Source organism: Rhineura floridana, chromosome 4, assembly GCF_030035675.1.
Source record: "Rhineura floridana isolate rRhiFlo1 chromosome 4, rRhiFlo1.hap2, whole genome shotgun sequence".
Lineage (NCBI taxonomy): Eukaryota > Metazoa > Chordata > Lepidosauria > Squamata > Rhineuridae > Rhineura > Rhineura floridana.
Window position 1 is genome coordinate 98080519 of NC_084483.1, and position 13814 is coordinate 98094332.

At 43.3% G+C, this 13814-nt stretch overlaps 1 protein-coding gene across 9 annotated transcripts in view; it reads left to right on the forward strand.

The window, feature by feature from the left end:
• The window catches only part of TPD52L1 (TPD52 like 1), a 73960-nt gene that overhangs the window by 40020 nt on the left and 20126 nt on the right, over positions 1-13814 (forward strand). For all 9 annotated transcript variants that reach the window (XM_061623763.1, XM_061623754.1, XM_061623762.1 and 6 more), the window contains one exon: positions 3451-3566. In XM_061623763.1, coding sequence (XP_061479747.1) covers positions 3451-3566 — 116 coding nt within the window. The remainder of the gene's footprint in view (positions 1-3450; positions 3567-13814) is intronic.

Genomic DNA, 13814 nt, shown 5'->3' on the forward strand with positions numbered 1-13814 from the left:
AGACCTTCTCTCGGTCCCACCATTTAAAACAGCTAGTCTGGTGCGGACCAGAGAGAGGTCATTTTCGATTGTGGCCCCCACCCTCTGGAACTCCCTTCCTTTAGACCTCCGCCATGCCCCCTCCTTGACGGCTTTCCGCCTATTCTTGAAGACCTGGCTGTTCAGGCAGGCCTATGGGCTTTCTGGGGTGGGTTAGTTTTTAGTGCTGCTGATTACATGTAAGAGTGGGTAGCTTAATTATTGAACGTTGTTATGGTTTTATATTGTATTTTATCTTGTTATTGTACGTCGCCTAGAGTGGCCGTTAACTCGGCCAGATAGGCGACTCAAAAATAAAATTTTATTATTTATTTATTATAAATATATATTTTTAACAGATTGCATGATTTAATTTCAAACATATGACTCTTTTTATAATTTTTAGATCAAAACAGAAAGCAGCTTCTTGACTAGTATTCCAATTTTATTTGAACATTAATTTATTCATGACCTGCCCCAGGCTGAGAATTCCAGAAAAATATTTTGCAAGTACAGAATATACAATTTTCTATCTCATTGATTTACAGTCTAAAAGTGTGAAAACTTTGTAAGGGCTTAATCGACATTTTGGTGCCTTTGTGGGTGAAATGTCAAGCTGGAGTTCATGGTAGCTGCAGCAGAAGGAGAGATAAGAGAGGCAATTTCATCAGTTCTGCTCTGAGACTATCTCCTTTTGACTTCTTTCTCTATTCAAGCAGGCTGTTGAACTGGTTCCATGGACAGCACTTGAAGGGTCGATTTGGAACAGGATGCTGCCTCCCACTGCTACTTTTCCATTCTCAATCAATCTTTCTTTGAAATGCTTTTCCAAAGGGAAAAAAGGCACTGTAGCTCTAATACATGTTTGTGCCAGAGCTTGGAAAAGTTACTTTTTTGAACTACTACTCCCATCAGCCCAATCCAGTGGCCATGCTGGCTGGGGCTGATGGGAGTTGTAGTTCAAAAAAGTAACTTTTCCAAGCTCTGGTTTGTGCATATCCTGTATATAATTCTTCACGTGCAGCTTGCAAGTAAGCACCCTGGTTGGCCCTTGCAAACTGTAAGCTTACTGCATTATTCCTACCTAGACATAGCAAAGAAAATTGCAGGGGAAGTGAGATTCTCAGTTTCCTAATTTTAATTAAAAATAAATAAATCCAGAAGTGGACATGTCCAAGAAAAAGTGAAGAGTGGTACAAGTATTCTGAGATATATTGCAGACAAACAGATTTTGTGTAAAGTATAGCAGTCCATATCACTGTAAAGCTACATTTTCAAATAATGTAAGTCATTTTCATTATTTGCTTTTTCTCTTTCATGCTTTCCAGGTAAATACTAAAAACAAACTTACACAAACTGCTATTACTAGAGCCTGATCTCTATCTAATATGATTTTTCTTAGGAAGTCACCAGAAACGCACCCTTCAGCATAATGACAACTACTTTTACATTTTTAGATGCCACATAGATGGCGTTCTCACTAACAATGTTCTGACAAAACTTGTGCAATGATGTCTCCTGGCAAAAGAGTGGTGCTGTCAATAAAATGAGTTTCTTTTCAACAGCATGTTTTTCTTTTCCATGTGTTTAGGAGGTAATTTAAAGATATATATTTCCTTTTTCAAATCACTACATTTTCCAGCAAGGTAACATTGCGCTTATATTCTGGGTGACTATGTTGGCACTTTGGGGGCTCTTTCATATGGACTTTTATTTCCTCTGAACAAATTATATGTGCTTGTTGTGAGTGACATGAAATGGCCTTTGTGGAAACAAAGGCCAGCTTGCATCTGGCGTGAGCTATGTGTGACAATCCACTCAGCTCATAGGAAGAGTCCTGCTGGATCAGACCAAAGGCCAGTCTAGTTCAGCATTCTGTTCTCACAGATACCTGGGGAAAGCCTGCAAGCAGGACAGGAGGGCAGTTACACTGTCACCTTCTGCAGGTTGCCATTTAATACTCATTTGTCATCTGATGTACATAACTGTTCACCTATGTTCATCTTCTGGAGTAAAGAGCCACCATGGATCAAATAAGGAAATCCCAAAATATATGACAATAATAAGACCCAATTTCTAGATGTTTTCAGTGCAGCAACACATGTTATATACATACTGTGTATATTAATTAATTAATGGGTTACAACAATTTTAAAACACATAATTAAAACAGTTAAAAACAACCTAAACAACATTACAGAAAATAGGGTGAATCCTAAAAATGCACATTTCAAGTACGAAGGCCAGGGTAAAAAGGTCAGCATTCACCAAAAGTTGTACAATGAAGTTGCTAGACGCACCTCGGTGGGGAGGGAGTTCCACAACTTAGGGGCTGCCACACAGAATGCCCTCTCCCAGGCCACTCCCCTGAACTTCCGGGGGTGGCTGAACTTCCAAAAGGGCCCCTCTGCTGATTTCAGCATTCGAGAGGATCTGTAAAGGCTTTAAACATTAATGTGAGCACCTGGAACTGGGCCCTGAAATGAACTGGCAACCAATGCAGCTGTTTCAAAATGGTAAAAGGAACCCCCACCAGTAATCTGGCTGCTGCATTTTGGACCAGTTGAAGTTCCCGAGTCATTTTCAAGGGCAGCCCCACATAGAGTGCATTGCAATAATCTGGTCTGGAGGTTACTAGAGCAAGGAGCACTGTGGCCAAGTCTTCTCTGCCCAAAAGGCGCTGAAGCTTGCAAACCAGCTGGATCTGGAAATAGGTACTCCCAGCTACTGAGGCCACCTGAACTTGCAGTGACAGTGTTGGATCAAGGAGAACCCCCAGGCTGCAGAACAGGCCTTCTTCCAACCTCCTGGACATGAGAACTCTGGACACGTAACAGCTCTGTCTTTTCAGGATTCAGCCTCAATTTATTGGCCCACCTTCAATCCATCACTGTCTGCAAGCACCAGTTCAACACCTCAGCTGCCTCTCCTGATTCAGATGGAATAGAGAGGTAGAGCTGGGTGTCCTCTACATATTGATATCACCTCACTCCAAATCTCCTGATGTTATTTCAGCTTGATAAATATTTATGTATTATCTGTCTGGGTGTGTGTTTTTTAAACAGTTTGATGCAGAGTTTTTGCTGAAGATGGCACTGGCAGTAGCCCTATGCTGAACTGATTTCTAAATTCTGAAGCAGAGGTCTTTTCAACCCCTGAGCCTAATCTCTTGTTAATTAGAGATTGAAATCTCACTCCTTCTGCATGCAAAGTATTTGTTCTACTTCTAAGTTATGGCCCCTCTCTTAAAAGCCCTACTAATTCAGAAAAAAAATTCCAAGAGATTTACAAAAGCACAGTCATTCCAAGCAAGCTTAGCTACTTCAGAAAACGTTGGAGTAAGAATTGTATGTCTAAATTATTTTGTTTCAACAAGTTGACATTTCCTATCAAGGAAAATAAGCCCTCAGATTTGTCATCTTATTTCCAAAGGTCTGTTGGAAAGACAAGCATTACATGAGACAGATGAAGACATGGTCACTGATGTTGATTTTACAAACATGATTTCTGAAGAAGAGCAAGAGGAGTTAAAAGCTGAACTTGTGAAGGTAATGTTATTTGTCTCCTGAATACAGCATCTTAAACTAAGGGCTGGTTCTGGAAATCATTGCTGTTATGAGTTCCCTCCCCCACTCCCCATGTGATTGTCCTTGGGCGCATACCTATAAGCAATTGCATGGCAAAAGTGAATGGTAAAAGTATAATGGATTACTATCTATCTATCTATTTATCTAATCATAGTAGAATTTCTTACCACTTCCATGATTGTAAAAAGTGATTGGAGGCAGGGCAGTAGCTACCTGAGTAGTTCTCATCAAGATGCGAGTCCTTAAACAGGAGCATTCTTGCATATAGATTTATTGAGAAGATAACCAATGCTCTATAGAAGATAGTGTGATGAAATTTGGGAAGCCTTGTCAAGCCATGAAGTGCTTTGGGCAAGTTTCATGTTTGCATTCCTGCCTTTCAATGTAGATTAATAGAATAAAATGAAAAAATTCTGCATGTGTCATCCTTGAATTACACAGAGTTACTGGAATATAAATGTGATCAATAAATAATGTTAAGCATCATCTGTTCAAAATGTAAAAAATAGGGATGCTTTGGTTAATATTTGTTATTGTTATGTGCCTTCAAGTCTATTACAACTTATGGCAACCCCATGAATCAGTGATCTCCAAGAGCATCTGTCATGAACCACCCTGTTCAGATCTTGTAAGTTCAGGTCTGTGGCTTCCTTTATGGAATCAATACATCTCTTGTTTGGTCTTCCTCTTTTTCTGCTCCCTTCTGTTTTTCCCAGCATTATTGTCTTTTCTAGTGAATCATGTCTTCTCATGATGTGTCCAAAATATGATAACCTCAGTTTCATCATTTTAGCGTCTAGTGATAGTTCTGGTTTAATTTGTTCTAACACCCAATTATTTGTCTTTTTTGCAGTCCATTGTATGCGCAAAGCTCTCCTCCAACACCACATTTCAAATGAGTGGATTTTTCTCTTACCCGCTTTTTTCACTGTCCAACTTTCATATCCATACATAGAGATCAGGAATACCATGGTCTGAATGATCCTGACTTTAGTGTTCAGTGATACATCTTTGCATTTGAGGACCTTTTCTAGTTCTCTCATAGCTGCCCTCCTAGTCCTAGCCTTCTGATTTCTTGACTGTTGTCTCCATTTTAGTTAATGACTGTGCCAAGGTATTGATAATCCTTGACAAGTTCAATGTCCTTGTTGCCAACTTTAAAGTTACATAAACCTTCTGTTGTCATTACTTTAGTCTTTTTGACGTTCAGCTGTAGTCCTGCTTTTGTGCTTTCCTCTTTAACTTTACCGTCTTTGGGCCCTTGTTGTGACGACTACTGCTATTGTTGTTTGCTAACTATCGTCATTGTTGTTGTTTGGTGGTATGAGTGGTTGTATGAGTGTGGGTGTGATTGTATATAGATTATGAGTTTTGTTGTTTATTTTATTTTTATTTTTATTATGTGCCTGGGTGGGAGGATAGGGTATGGGGAGGGAGGACAAGAGGGGGCCCCTATTAGCGTAGTGATGGGCAATGGGAGGTATGGTGTTGTGAGGAGGACATGCCAGTTAAGAGGAACTCGGCCCAGACAATTGGTGGCTGTACCATGTTCCGGTCCTCCCCGCACCCACAGGATTGCTGGTAGTTCTATCAGCCAACCCTCGGATCTCCAGTTGCTGCTTCTTAATGCCACATCGGTAAATAATAAAACCTCCCTCATCCATGATTTAATTGTGGATGAGGTGGCCGATCTGGCGTTTATTACTGAAACCTGGGTGAGCGATCTGGGAGGCATTAATCTCTCCCAGCTATGCCCACCTGGGTATTCGGTTCAGCATCTGGGAAGGTCCGAGGGTCGGGGAGGGGGAATTGCTGTGGTCTATAGAAGTTCGATCCCTCTTGTTAGGCACCCTATCCAGGTGACTAATGGTCTGGAGTGCCTTCATATTGCGTTGGGTCAACGAGACAGACTGGGAATACTGTTGGTGTACCATCCACCCTGCTGCCCCACAGCCTCCCTAACTGAGCTGACGGAGGTGGTCGCGGGTTTGGTGTTGCGATCCCCCAAACTTTTGGTATTGGGGGATCTCAACATTCATGCCGAGACCACTTTGTCCGGGGCGGCTCAGGACTTCATGGCCTCCATGACAACCATGGGGCTGTCTCAATTTGCTATTGGCCCTACGCATATTTCGGGGCATACTCTAGACTTGATTTTTGCCACTGGATTAGGGGATGGTGATCTGGGAGTGAGGGATTTTACATCTATTCCTTTGTCATGGTCAGACCACCGCCTATTGAGGTTTAGACTCACAATGTGTTCTTCCCTCTGCAAGGGTGGAGGACCAATTAAGATGGTCTGTCCCCGGAGACTAATGAATCCTGAGGGTTTTCAGAAGGCTCTAGGGAGTTTTCCGGCTGATAAAACTGACGCTCCTGTCGAAACCCTGGTCAATCTGTGGAATACGGAAATGACCCGGGCAGCTGACACGATCGCCCCAGTGCGCCCTCTCCTTTGCAGAGCTCAAGTGGCTCCGTGGTTTACCCCGGAGCTAAGAGTGATGAAGCAAGAAAGGAGACGGCTTGAGTGCAAATGGAGACGAACTCCCGACGGCTGTGGTCTTGTACTTGTGAAGGTCTCTACCAGGCTCTATGTGAAGGCGGTGAGGGCAGCAAAGAAGCAGTACTTTGCTGCCACCATTCAGTCATCTTCTAACCGCCCAGCGGAGCTTTATAAAGTTGTTCGGGGACTTTTACATTGTGGTCCCCAGAATGCAATAACATAATCAATAGCCCGCTGCAATGAGTTTGCGAGACACTTCCAAGATAAGATCACGAACATCCGCCGGGACCTTGACTCCAATATTGTAGCAGTTGATCCTAATGAGGTGTCCAGAGCACAGTCGTGTCCTGTTTTATTGGATGAGTTTCAGTTGGTACAGCTCGAGGATGTGGACAAGGTGCTTGGACAGGTGCGGGCGACCACGTCTGCCCTGGACCCTTGCCCCTCGTGGCTAATAAAAGCTGGCAGGAATGAAACAGCCGGATGGGCCAAGGAGGTGATTAATGCCTCTCTACGAGAGGGAGTGGTACCACTTAGTCTGAAACAGGCGGTGGTGAAACCACTCCTAAAAAAACCCTCCTTGGACCCTGAAAATGTTGACAACTATAGACCGGTAGCAAATATTCCATTCCTGGGCAAGGTTTTAGAGCGTGTGGTCGCTCGCCAGCTCCAGGCTCTCTTGGATGAAACTGATTATCTGGATCCATTTCAATCGGGCTTTCGGCCGGGGTTTGGTACAGAAACAGCCTTGGTCGCCCTGTATGATGACCTCTGTCGGGAGAGAGACAGAGGGAGTGTAACTCTGTTGGTTCTCCTAGATCTCTCAGCGGCTTTTGATACCATCGACCATGGTATCCTTCTGGGTCGGCTTGCGGATTTGGGAGTTGGAGGCACTGCCTGGCAGTGGCTGTGCTCCTACCTCGAGAATCGTCTCCAGAAGCTGGTGCTTGGGGAGCATTACTCGAATCCCTGGGTACTCCAATATGAGGTCCCGCAGGGTTCGGTTCTGTCCCCCATGCTTTTTAATATCTATATGAAGCCGCTGGGTGAGGTCATAAGGAGATTTGGAGTGCGTTTCCAGCAATATGCTGATGATACGCAGCTCTACTTCTCCTTTTCATCTTCTTCAGGTGAGGCTGTTGATGTACTAAATCACTGCCTAGCCACGATAATGGACTGGATGAGAGCTAATAAACTGAGACCCAATCCTGACAAGACTGAGATGCTGTTGGTGGGGGAGCTCTCTGCCCAGATGGCTGATGTCCGACCTGCCCTAGATGGGGTTACACTCCCCCTAAAGGAGCAGGTCCGTAGTTTGGGGGTCTTATTAGATCCGCTCCTGTCTCTGGAGGCTCAGGTAGCCTCGGTGGCACGGAATGCGTTCTACCAGCTTCGGCTGGTAGCCCAACTACGACCCTATCTGGACAGGGAGAACCTTGCCACAGTTATCCATCCTCTGGTAACCTCTAGATTGGATTACTGTAATGCACTCTACATAGGGTTACCTCTGAAGACGGTTCGGAAACTTCAGCTGGTGCAGAATGCTGCGGCCAGAGTTCTTACTGGGATTAAAAAATATGATCATATAACCCCTGTCCTGGCCCAGCTGCACTGGCTACCAATATGTTTCCGGGCCAGATTCAAAGTGTTGGTTCTTACCTATAAAGCCCTTAACGGCATTGGACCGCAATACCTGGTGGAACGCCTCTCCCGCTATATACCTGCCCGTTCACTACGTTTGACATCGAAGGCCCTTCTCCGGGTTCCAACGCATATGGAGGCCCGGAGAGTAATAACCAGAGCTAGGGCCTTCTCAGTGGTGGCCCCCGAGTTATGGAACGCCCTCCCTGATGAGATACGCCTGGCGCCGCCTTTATTATCTTTTCGGCGCCAGGTAAAGACCTACCTCTTTGCCCAGGCATTTTAATTTAATTTTATTTTAATTTGTCTTTGTCTTGATTTTGTTTCTATATTTTACAGTGTATTGTTATAATGTTTACTGTATTTTAATCTGTTTTTACCTTTTGTACACCGCCCTGAGAGCTTGAAAGCTATAGGGCGGTTTAAAAATCTAATAAAATAAATAAATAAAATAAATAAATAATATAAACTTTCATCAGCATTCATTTCAAATCATTACTGGTTTCTGCTAGTAGTATGCATATCTTAAATTATTGATATTTCTCCCTCCAATTTTCGCACCTCCTTCATCTTGGTCCAATCCCACTTTCCGTATGATATGTTCTGCATATAGATTAAACAAGTAGGGTAATAAAATACACCCCTGTCTCACACCCTTTCTAATTGGGAACCAATCGGTTTCTCCATATTCCCTCCATATACAGTAGCCTCTTGTGCAGAGTATAGCTTGCGCATCAGGACAATCAGATGCTGAGGCACCCCCATTTCTTTTAAAGCGTTCCATAGTTTTTCATGATCTACACAGTCAAAGGCTTTGCTGTAATCTATGAAGCACAGGGTGATTTTCTTCTGAAATTCCTTGGTCCGTTCCATTATCCAACATATGTTTGCGATGTGATCTCTGGTGCCTCTTCCCTTTCTAAATCCAGCTTGGACGTCTGGCATTTCTCGCTCCATATATAGTAAGAGCTTTTGTTGTAGAATCTTGAACATTACTTTACTTGCATGGGATATTAAGGCAATAGTTTGATAATTACTGCATTCCCTGTATCCCCTTTCTTTGGAATTGGGATGTATATTGAACGCTTCCAGTCTGTGGGCCATTGTTTAGTTTTCTATATTTGTTGACCATTTTTGTCAAAATTTGGACAGATTCAGACTCAGTAGCTTGTAGCAACTCTATTGGTATGCCATCTATTCCTGGTGATTGTTTCTTCCAAGTATTTTAAGAGCAGCTTTCACCTCACATTCTAAAATTTCTGGTTCTCCATCATGCGGTTCCTCCATGAATGAATCTGTCATCCTGGCATCTCTTTTATAGAGTTCTTCAGTGTATTGCTTCCATCTTCGTTTTATTTCATAGGGTCAGTCAGTGTGTTCCCCTGTTGATTATTCAACATCCCTACGCTTGGTTTAAATTTCTCTTTCATTTCTCTAATCTTTTGGAATAGGGCTCTTGTCCTTCCCTTTTTGTTGTCCTCTTCTATTTCTATACAATAACTATTGTAATAGTTCTCTATGTGCCTACGTATTAGTCACTGTATTATTGCATTTGGGGTTCTAACCATGTTTCTCCTTTTGCTTTTGCTTTCCTTCTCTCTTTAACCATTTGAAGAGTTTATTCAGTCATCCATTGAGGTCTTTCTCTCATTTTAACTAGAGGTATTGTCTTTTTGCATTCTTCCCTGATAACGTCTCTGACTTCATTCTGTAGTTCTTCTGGTTCTCTGTCAACTAAGTTTAAAGCCTCAAATCTGTTCCTTATTTGATCTTTATATTCTTCTGGGATGTTATTTAAATTGTATTTTGGCATTATGATTGCTTTGCTGTTTGTTGTTAATATAATACTTGGAAAATAATGTGGCGAAGCAGTTGCAAGCGCAATTGGAGGAAGTGGATTATCTGGATCCATTTCAGTCGGGTTTCAGGCCTGGACATGGGACTGAAACAGCCATGGTTGCCTTGGTGGATTATATGAGGAGAGCATTGGATAGGGGTGAGTACACCTTCCCCGTCCTCCTGGACCTCTCAGCAGCTTTTGATACTGTTGACCACGGTATCCTTCTGGACCTCCTGGAGGGGTTAGGCATAGGGGGCACTGTATTGCAGTGGTTCCATTCCTTCCTGTCTGATAGGCACCAAAGAGTAGCATTGGGGGATGAGGTTTTGGACCCTTTGGCTCTCACTTGTGGGGTGCCACAGGGCTCCATCCTCTCCTCAATGCTATTTAACATCTATATAAAGCCGCTTGGGACTATCATCAGGAGATTTGGGCTGCAGTGTCACCAATATGCGGATGACACACAGCTCTGTCTCATTTAAATCTTCACTGAAGTTGGCTGTAGAAACCCTATCGAAGTGCTTGCAATCGGTGAGTGGCTGGATGGGAAGGAATAAGCTGAAGCTGAACCCTGACAAAACCGAGGTACTGTTCACGGGAGACAAGGGAAGGTTAGGGGATTTGGACCTGGTGCTCAATGGTTTACAATTGCCCCTGAAAGACCAGGTCCGTAGCCTCAGGGTCACTCAACGGGTGGCATTGGGGGATGAGGTTTCAGACCCTTGGCCTCTCAATTGTGGAGTGCCACAGGGTTCTATCCTCTCCCCCATGCTATTCAACATCTATGTAAAGCCGCTGGGGGCCATCATCAGGAGATTTGGGTTGCAGTGTCACCAATATGCGGATGACACTCAGCTCTATCTCTCGTTTAAGTCCTCACCAGAGTTGGCTGTGGATACCATGTCCAAGTGCCTGAAATCAGGAAGTGAATGGATGGGAAGGAATAGGCTGAAACTAAACCCTGACAAGACCGAGGTGTTGCTCGTGGGAGACAAGGGAAGGTTGGGAGATATAGACCTGGTATTCAGTGGGGTAAAATTACCCTTGAAAGACCAGATCCGCAGCCTCGGGGTCATTCTTGACTCCCAGCTGTCCATGGAGGCTCAGGTTTCGGCAGTGAGCCGGGCAGCTTGGTATCAATTGCATCTGATACGAAGGCTGCAACCCTACCTTCCTGTCCATCTGCTCCCACGGGTAATACATGCCCTGGTCTCCTCCCGCTTAGACTACTGTAATGCGCTCTACGTGGGGTTACCCTTGAAAACAGTCCGGAAATTACAACTGGTACAGAACGCGGCGGCACGTCTGAGTAAGAACAGCCATCGCCGTGATCATATCACCCCGGTGCTAATAGATCTGCACTGGCTACCAGTTGTTTACCGGGCCCAATTCAAGGTGTTGGTATTGACCTTTAAAGCTCTAAACGGTTTCGGCCCAGTTTATCTGAAGGAGCGCCTCCAGCATCACCAATTATGCCGCCTGACAAAATCAGCCACGCAAGACCTTCTCTCGGTCCCACCAGTTAAACTAGCTAGGCTGGTGCGGACTAGAGAGAGGTCATTTTCGATCGTGGCCCCCACCCTCTGGAACTCCCTCCCGTTTGATCTTCGCCATGCCCCCTCCCTGACAAGTTTCTGCCGCAGTTTGAAGACCTGGCTGTTCAGGCAGGCCTATGGGATTTCTGGGGTGGGTTAGTCTTTTAATTGTTGTTATTAATTGTGTTTTCATTAATTATTGATTACGGTCCTTGTTTTTATATTGTATTTTATGCTATTTGTACGTCGCCTAGAGTGGCCGTTCATTCGGCCAGATAGGCGACTCAAAAATAAAATTTTATTATTTATTATTATTATTATTATTTCTTGACTCCCAACTGTCCATGGAAGCTCAGGTTTCGGCTGTGAGCCGGGCAGCGCTGTATCAACTCCATCTGATACGGAGGCTATGCCCCTACCTTCCCAATCATCTGCTCCCATCGGTGGTACATGCCCTGGTCTCTTCTCGCCTAGACTACTGTAATGCGCTCTACATGGGGCTGCCCTTGAAAACGGTCCGGAAGCTGCAACTGGTACAGAACGCGGCGTCGCGCCTGATTAAAGGCAGCCGCCGGCAAGATCATATCACTCCAGTGCTAAAAGAGTTGCACTGGCTACCAGTTGCTTACCGGGCCCAATTCAAGGTGTTGGTTTTGACCTTTAAATCCCTATATGGTTTCGGCCCAGTCTATCTAAAGGAGCGCCTCCAGCATCATCAGCTATGCCGCCCAACAAGATCATCCTCAAAAGACCTTCTCTCCATCCCATCAGTCAAAACAGCCAAACTGGTGAGGACTAGAGAGAGGGCTTTTCAATTGTGGCCCCCACCCAGTGGAACTCCCTCCCAAATGATCTCTGCCATGCCCCTTCCGTGATGAGTTTCTGCCGAGCCTTGAAGACCTGGCTCTTCAGGCAGGCTTTTGGGGTTGGCTAGATTTTATCTTCATTGTTTTTAGATTTTTAATGTCTATGTATTGTATGCCTATTTTGTACGTCGCCCAGCCAGATGGGCGACTAATAAATTCAATAAATAAAATAAATAAATGTGCTTGTTCTTTTGTTTGCTCATTTACATGTCTCCCTATCACCACCTGTTTTCTTTAGAGAGTAATGAAAATCAGGCAGAAGATATGTGAGGTTTCACTGTGTAAGTCTTCATCCCCGAGTCTTTCTCTTTCACTGATGTGAGCAGAGGTTAAGGCCATCCTCAAGGGACATCCCATAATACTGATTGTTTTGTAGTCACAACAGTTAATGGAATCTAGGTCAGCTTAAATCACTGTTCTCAATGGTTCACATCATTCGAATGGTATATAATTGCATGGTTCAAAGGAAAGACCTTGGGGATTTGCATTTTGAAATGCTTTAAATTTTTCAGAATTTACTGAGTTTCTGGAGCTCTAATTAATTCATGTTATTTGGAGTAGCTGCTATTCCAGTGGAAGTTGTTTGCCTACTGGTTCTCAGTGCCTTTGAAAATATATCCCTGTGTCATTGCTTTAAAATCAGTAGAACTCTCGCATTCCCATTTTAGGAATCTCCTAAAAGCCCTGATTGCATCTGTTCCACTACGTGGGGACTCATCATTCCTACTTGCACCATTATATACTGCCATGGCATTTCCCCATTTGTTTTGTGTCTTGAATAATCCACAAATGGTACAGCGAGTGTGAAGATTTTCATGGATATAAATGAAAACATTACATTTAAAAAATGTTATGAGTCTTGAGGGGAAATAATTTCCTGCGTATATAGCAGTTACCTTCTGTGCAGGTCTATGTGAAAACTTACTTTCTGCAAATTATTATTCAGATGAATTGTGCTGTAATGATAGTGAATTTGTTCATCATATTTTTGTTAAAAATAACCCAGTCCAGCAAGGGCAATGTGTATGGAATTAATGTTTTCCAAATCATAAGATAAATATATTTCTGAATAGTCTACCTTGGGGAGTTGCAATTTGAAAATGAAGCTAAACCTTAACTTTGTATAATCCACTACGATGTTTCGTGTAATGAGGCAGCTGCAATAATAGGAGATTAGCTGAAGAAGACATTTATTTCTTTAAACTGGGATTAATCAGTTTTTCTAAGGCCAGTAAAAAATATGTACAATGAATACTGCACCCCACCAGCCATCCTCTCCTCTCCTGTCCCCACCTTACTGTTCTGCTTTGCTTGAACAGATGAAATATAAAGCTATCTTACTGAGTTTTTTATTATTATAATACAGATTTCATGCTCTGCCCTTTGCCAGCATGGTTTTTGCTAGGCTCCTTCTACTAGCTCTGGTGGGTTGTAGTGATGGAAACCAGTTTTATATTAATACAAACTGTCTCTCTTTAAAGGGTAAAACTGCTTCCTAACCATCTGTTCAGTGTATATGTGTGTGTGTATGCATATGTGTATATATATATATATGCATGCAGATCATTGCACGTGGCAGTATGTAGATCATTGCCTGACAATCTTGAGATCTGAGCCATTATGGCTAATAAATACATAAATAAACAAACAGGAACATTGCTGCTAGCTTGGTTGCCTGGTCATTTTTAAACTAGCCCAGCCATTTGTTTTTAGTGGGTAGTCCTAAATATGTATAAATAAATTAGCATAGGCAAATTAGTTCTGGTAGGTTCAGCAGTCTTGATACCCTCACAAAACTTCCTATAGTAACTACATATCATGGGT